The 7,516-nt window shown below is 41.8% G+C and overlaps 1 protein-coding gene across 2 annotated transcripts in view; it reads right to left on the reverse strand.

Annotated features, from left to right (window-relative positions):
- dspa (desmoplakin a) overlaps positions 1–2,658 on the reverse strand; it is a 43,333-nt gene extending 40,675 nt beyond the window's left edge. Inside the window, exon 1 of one of the 2 annotated variants that reach the window (XM_056266393.1) lies at positions 2,298–2,658. In XM_056266393.1, the coding sequence (XP_056122368.1) occupies positions 2,298–2,548 (251 nt within the window). In that variant the 5' untranslated portion in view covers positions 2,549–2,658. The remainder of the gene's footprint in view (positions 1–2,297) is intronic. The other variant, XM_056266403.1, reaches the window with a different exon arrangement.
- Between the last annotated feature and the right edge of the window lie 4,858 nt (positions 2,659–7,516).

Below are 7,516 nucleotides of genomic sequence, written 5' to 3' on the forward strand. Positions count from 1 at the left end.
GGGCGGTTACACTGAATCCCACAGCAGACACGCCCCTTCAAACAGAGTGTTCAAATCAGAGGCTAAAAGCAGGCTAGGAAAAATGCTATTTATTTCTAAATTATGATTATTTTTTATCTAAAAAACATACTAACATTATAAGGGTAACCCAGGAAACATTATAAAATAATAAAAAAATACATTCTAGGGCACCTTTAAAGGTGCTCTATTGAACTTTTAGCGGCCTCTAGTGGTGATGTTTCAGATTGCAACAAGAGCGCTCGTGCTCGTGTGTGTGTGTGTGTGTGTGTGTGTGTGTGTGTGTGTGTGTGTGTGTGTGTGTGTGTGTGTGTGTGTGTGTGTGTGTGTGTGTGTGTGTGTGTGTGTGTGTGTGTGTGTGTGTGTGCGATCTCAGGAGCGAGCATTCACTACCGGCCACACGGGGATTTCAACACACCGGAGACATGCTGGAAACTCATGTAAACTCCCACTGCAACGCTACAGTAATAGGATACTTTATCAGCTTGGCGTTGAACTAATGCTCCATGCTCGTACCATGATAACGTTACATTTGTGGTGTTATCTAGCATAAGGCATTTCACTAACTATTCGTGTCTTTCACAATCAGCAATGTCAACATAGGTGAATGTATAATATGATAACGAAAACGGTGAACTAGACTGAACAATGTCAGTGTAACAGTAAGGCAGTAGGAAGTACCATTACTGTACTGAACGTGTCTGGAAATGTGCATTATAAACAATATGATAGTGGGATGAGTGACATTAGACAGTAGATCTAGTACATAAAACAAGTATACATCCTAAAGCACCTCCTTTTTCTTATCCTGGAACAGTCTTTTGTATTCATTTCATGTCTCATGTAGTTTACCTTGCTATTTCATTAGAGTTTACTAATAATTCAAAAGCTCTGCCGATGTTGATCCGTGTTTTCGTCCTGAGTCGATCAGAATCACGTTTGGCCTGACGAGCTTCAGCAGATACAACTTTTTTTTGTTTTATCTGCTGAAGCAAAACCCGACAAGTGGATCATTGTAATGTGTGATTACAACCCCTTCACACACAGGCAATAAAAAAAGGATTCATTTTAGAAGAAAAGCTACATAGAGCACCTTTAAGGTGACGTAGTTACATTGTAATTATTCAAATAAGAACTGAGTAATATTAATTAACTACATGTACCTACTATAGAGTTACGGTTTGGTTTAGTTACTTTTAATCATGTATAATTTACTGTTATTACTATAGTAAGTACATGTAGTATCGTGTAACTACGTCACCTTGAAATAGAGTGTTATCCTACGGTCTGTTAAAGTAGCGGGGCACAACCTAACACTTTTACTTTCTCAGCTTGTGTAAATCCACTTAAGGTTCAGAGAATTAATTTTCTCCCACATTAATTTCACACGTTTCGTTCAATTATGTGGTTTTGTTTCATTAATACACTGTATACTTTTTGCTTGATACACGTGTGACAACATGCCCCATAGGTGAGGCACATTGTAACATGACCATATGACAGATTCAAATGCTCTCTGATCTAATCAAAAAATATATAAGGCAAACTAAAATATTTTGTCAATAAAATGCAATTATTAACTTTTTCATATAAAATAATAGCATTTATTAATAATTCAAAATAAACTCATTTTTGAGTTTGACAACAAACACACCGCAAAAAAAAACAGCTATACAGCATAGTTCAAAACATAATAATAATAATTAATAAAATGACTTTTGCTATGGTTAAATAAATGTTCAATCTTCCAAATATTTTTTAATTTTTGAAGTTTTTCTCTATATAGTGTTGATATGGCAACCAGTAAATACACTCAGTTTCGTAATGCTGGCATGTGTGGAAACTTTTAAAAGATGTGTGTGTGTGTGTGTGTGTGTGTGTGTGTGCCAACTATCCCCGCGTTAGTGTGTGTCTCGCGCACTCCTACACGTTACAGGAGACTGACACTATGATTGATTGACACATGCCAGTCAGTGCTGGACCGTTTCCTGTCTCGCGACATAACACAATAACATGCACGATGCAAAAGTTATTGCTAAAAAAATGTTACTCTTTCATATACTGCATCTGGACTCTTAAGTATCCACCTCTTCTCAGATGTGTCACCATAATTTCCTTTAAAATGAACAATAGCTGACACAGTAAAAGCAGAGCTACACAATGAACTTGAATATCTCTGATCATGGAAGAAATACTTGAGGTCATCATACTTCCACTTTTTAGTGCAGACTTTGTTAATATTTAACACGTAACTTGATAGCGCATGAATGGAAGCTCACCCCAGTGTCCCCCCTCCTCCTCCTCCTCCTCCTCCTCCTCCTCCTCCTCCTCCCTGGGAGCTCTTGGAGAAGGAGTGTGTGAAGGTCTGCTGCGCGTATCCGCCGTCGTTGAACTCGGACTGGTATCCGTTTCCACTCATGAAGACTCCGTCGCCCCGCGGTAAACTGTAGCCCATGGCGGTGAGGTCGGGCCTGGAGGTGGACCTGCGGCTCATCTGTTGGAGCCGGGTCTGGGATCCGGACAAACTCATCTCTGCAGAAGTTGAAGCAGCGGGTCAGCGAAAGAAAGCGCAGTGAGAGTGATACCGTCCTCGTCCTCTCCTGCTCGTGCTCGTGCGCGTCTCTGCGCGGCGGTGACTGCGGCGGTAATGGACGCTGCGCGCTCGATAGTTCCGGTTTTCCTTTAGACCACACCTGCACACACACACACACACACACACACACACCCGTGTTCCCATGAGGCGCGGCTTATACATGCTGAGGTGTTCCCGAAAAATCCCCCCCACTTTCCCACGGAATTCTCTGATACACTCCAATTAAATAGTCGTGTTTTTTTTTCTTTAAAACAAATTCTTGAACTTTAGCCAACTTTGTTAACAAGTATTGCTTTTAAAAACATTGTTTTTAAAATAACTTTCTGTTAAAAGCTGAAGATGTACTGTACTACTGCATTTTCCCCTCAGCTTTTATTATTTATTTTTTATTTGGTAACGCTTTACAATAAGGTTCATACATTAGTTAACATGAACTAAGAATGGACAATACTTCTACAGCATTTTTTCATCTTAGTTAATATTACTTTTAACATTTACTAATACATTATTAAAATGGTGGATTTTACATTAGTTAATGCACTGTGATTTCTAATGAATAAATACTTTAACAAATGTATTGCTCATTGTTAGTTCATGTTAATTAATACATTACATAATGTAAACTAATGAACCTTGTTGTAAAGCGTTGCCTTTTAATTAATTATTCATGAATTGATTTGTTTTGCAAGGCTATAAACATATAACACAGCAGCACTATACACATTATATCCAAAATATCCCATATGATTACAGAATCGGTGAAATGGTGAGCATGCGCATCTTACATTAGTTGAAAATTAAGTTGAAAAGAAAAGAGAAAATGACATGATCGCAGGGATGCAGAAGAAGCACGCCCTGTCTGACTCAAACACACACACACACACACACACACACACAGTCAGTCAATCTGCGGAGGACTTTCGCCTGTGTGTGTGTTTTCCACAGGAGAGCAACACACCCAGTTTCACACACCCTTTACACTCCTCTGTGACTGAGAGGTTCGTCAGTTTGTTTTTTGTCTGCTTCTTGTCTTTGAAAAAAAGTGAAGTGCACAGTCTGTGGTACAAAAAAAAACATTAATTGTCCATTAGCCTGGTTGACAAGTGCAAATGACCACTCATAATGTCATGTTGCATTAATTTAACATTAGTGTGGGAAAGTTAGAACAGATGTTGAATCTCATAGATTAAAAATGAGTCATAATTTTGTTGCTTATGTCAGCATTTAAAACTAGGTATTAAAACCAAACTTAATTGCAACATAGTATGTAAGCAATACTGTGTGTTACCATGTGCAATATGAATTTTTAACATAACATTCTAGCATTTTGCAACACAGCAAAGATCTTACACAAACTTATCTCAACCAACCAGTTTAGTTTACTTCCACGCCCGTTTATCAGGTGCACACATCCAGTTACAATTTAAAATTTAAATTAAAACCCTCTTTTCAAATTCTTAACTCTCAACAAATTAGAGTTTACCTTTGAAACTTAGGTCCAGTCCAACCTCACTAAAGATATAGCCTATAACCTGTTAATCATTTGTGGAAAAACTAATAGGTGTTATGTACTATGATGCCACTATGTTTATTAGAAATGATTGACTTAGTCATCAAATATGTCTAGTTTACACATTATAAGAAAAACATTTTGTAATGTTGTGGGTGTGTATGTCATGTTTGAATTTCATTATTTTTTCTAGAATAGGTTCTGCTCCAGGCAAGATTAAACACATAGATAAGAACATTTTGTTGTGTTGTATTTCTGTAATTTCGGCCCAACAATGACAGCTATGTATGGAGGATACACAGCTTTCAGGCATCATGTGACATCTCGCGGTGTCCCCCAAGGCTCAGTCCTGGGCCCATTGTTGTTTGACCCAGGGGTGTCCAATCCTGCTCCTGCAGAGTTCAGCTCCAACCCTAATTAAACACTCCTGAACCAGCTAATCAATGTCTTAACACTTCCAGACAGGTGTGTTGAGGCGATCTGGAGCCAAACTCTGCAGGACCTCTGCACTTAACCTACTACTGTGAACGTTTTATTTAGCTGGTTTTAAACAATATAACACTGTTGTTAAGTCTGGCGTCATGCGTCACTTTTTCCAGGTTCAAACGATCTAACAGATCGCAAAAGCAAAACTTCATGATCCTAACCTTTATCTTCATACTGAAATCTCAGTTGGCCAAATCCATCTTTTCTGAATGATTAAAGGGCCTTTTATGCCCTTTTACGAAGGGATTTTGTTCTTGGGGTGTACTAGAATATGTTTTCTTGCTTGATTGTTCAAAAAACACATTAGTTTTTAGCTACATAATTTACATTATTACAGCTCTTCTCTCCCCAGTCTGCGTCATTTTCGATAAAGCCCCTCCTTCTGAAATATGAAATGTGCTGTGATTGGTTAGCTGACCCAGTGTGCTGTGATTGGTTAGCTGACCCAGTGTGCTGTGATTGGTTAGCTGACCCAGTGTATTGTGATTGGTTAGCTGACCCAGTGTGTTGTGATTGGTTAGCTGACCCAGTGTGCTGTGATTGGTTAGCTGACCCAGTGTATTGTGATTGGTTAGCTGACCCAGTGTGCTGTGATTGGTTAGCTGACCCAGTGTGTTGTGATTGGTTAGCTGACCCAGTGTGCTGTGATTGGTTAGCTGACCCAGTGTGCTGTGATTGGTTAGCTGACCCAGTGTATTGTGATTGGTTAGCTGACCCAGTGTGTTGTGATTGGTTAGCTGACCCAGTGTGCTGTGATTGGTTAGCTGACCCAGTGTGCTGTGATTGGTTAGCTGACCCAGTGTATTGTGATTGGTTAGCTGACCCAGTGTATTGTGATTGGTTAGCTGACCCAGTGTGCTGTGATTGGTTAGCTGGCCCAGTGTGCTGTGATTGGTTAGCTGACCCAGTGTGCTGTGATTGGTTAGCTGACCCAGTGTGCTGTGATTGGTTAGCTGACCCAGTGTGTTGTGATTGGTTAGCTGACCCAGTGTGCTGTGATTGGTTAGCTGACCCAGTGTGCTGTGATTGGTTAGCTGACCCAGTGTGCTGTGATTGGTTAGCTGACCCAGTGTGCTGTGATTGGTTAGCTGACCCAGTGTGCTGTGATTGGTTAGCTGACCCAGTGTGCTGTGATTGGTTAGCTGACCCAGTGTGCTGTGATTGGTTAGCTGACCCAGTGTATTGTGATTGGTTAGCTGACCCAGTGTGTTGTGATTGGTTAGCTGACCCAGTGTGCTGTGATTGGTTAGCTGACCCAGTGTGCTGTGATTGGTTAGCTGACCCAGTGTGCTGTGATTGATTAGCTGACCCAGTGTGCTGTGATTGGTTAGCTGACCCAGTGTGCTGTGATTGGTTAGCTGACCCAGTGTGTTGTGATTGGTTAGCTGACCCAGTGTGTTGTGATTGGTTAGCTGACCCAGTGTGCTGTGATTGGTTAGCTGACCCAGTGTGCTGTGATTGGTTAGCTGACCCAGTGTGTTGTGATTGGTTAGCTGACCCAGTGTGTTGTGATTGGTTAGCTGACCCAGTGTGCTGTGATTGGTTAGCTGACCCAGTGTGCTGTGATTGGTTAGCTGACCCAGTGTATTGTGATTGGTTAGCTGACCCAGTGTATTGTGATTGGTTAGCTGACCCAGTGTGCTGTGATTGGTTAGCTGACCCAGTGTGCTGTGATTGGTTAGCTGACCCAGTGTGCTGTGATTGGTTAGCTGACCCAGTGTGCTGTGATTGGTTAGCTGACCCAGTGTGCTGTGATTGGTTAGCTGACCCAGTGTGCTGTGATTGGTTAGCTGACCCAGTGTATTGTGATTGGTTAGCTGACCCAGTGTGTTGTGATTGGTTAGCTGACCCAGTGTGCTGTGATTGGTTAGCTGACCCAGTGTGCTGTGATTGGTTAGCTGACCCAGTGTGCTGTGATTGATTAGCTGACCCAGTGTGCTGTGATTGGTTAGCTGACCCAGTGTGCTGTGATTGGTTAGCTGACCCAGTGTGTTGTGATTGGTTAGCTGACCCAGTGTGTTGTGATTGGTTAGCTGACCCAGTGTGCTGTGATTGGTTAGCTGACCCAGTGTGCTGTGATTGGTTAGCTGACCCAGTGTGTTGTGATTGGTTAGCTGACCCAGTGTGTTGTGATTGGTTAGCTGACCCAGTGTGCTGTGATTGGTTAGCTGACCCAGTGTGCTGTGATTGGTTAGCTGACCCAGTGTGCTGTGATTGGTTAGCTGACCCAGTGTGCTGTGATTGGTTAGCTGACCCAGTGTGCTGTGATTGGTTAGCTGACCCAGTGTATTGTCATTGGTTAGCTGACCCAGTGTGCTGTGATTGGTTAGCTGACCTAGTGTGCTGTGATTGGTTAGCTGACCCAGTGTGCTGTGATTGGTTAGCTGACCCAGTGTATTGTGATTGGTTAGCTGACCCAGTGTGTTGTGATTGGTTAGCTGACCCAGTGTGCTGTGATTGGTTAGCTGACCCAGTGTGCTGTGATTGGTTAGCTGACCCAGTGTGCTGTGATTGGTTAGCTGACCCAGTGTATTGTGATTGGTTAGCTGACCCAGTGTGCTGTGATTGGTTAGCTGACCCAGTGTATTGTGATTGGTTAGCTGACCCAGTGTGTTGTGATTGGTTAGCTGACCTAGTGTGTTGTGATTGGTTAGCTGACCTAGTGTGTTGTGATTGGTTAGCTGACCCAGTGTGTTGTGATTGGCGTGTGTTCGGGAACTGTCTCGCCCCTTCATAACCGCGAGCTCTACTCAGATGTAAATTTTCATAATTTCAGACCATTTCGAGCCTGATTCAGACCCTGACAATGTTAACGAACAAGAGGATCGTGCAGAACGGAATTTCAAGCACGGATATTTCAGAGTAGTATGTTTTTTTTGTAATTTTTTTGTTGATAATATATGTTATCC

The sequence above is a fragment of the Rhinichthys klamathensis genome, unplaced genomic scaffold (genome assembly GCF_029890125.1).
Source record: "Rhinichthys klamathensis goyatoka isolate OS25496 unplaced genomic scaffold, OSU_Roscu_1.1 h1tg000011l_1, whole genome shotgun sequence".
Lineage (NCBI taxonomy): Eukaryota > Metazoa > Chordata > Actinopteri > Cypriniformes > Leuciscidae > Rhinichthys > Rhinichthys klamathensis.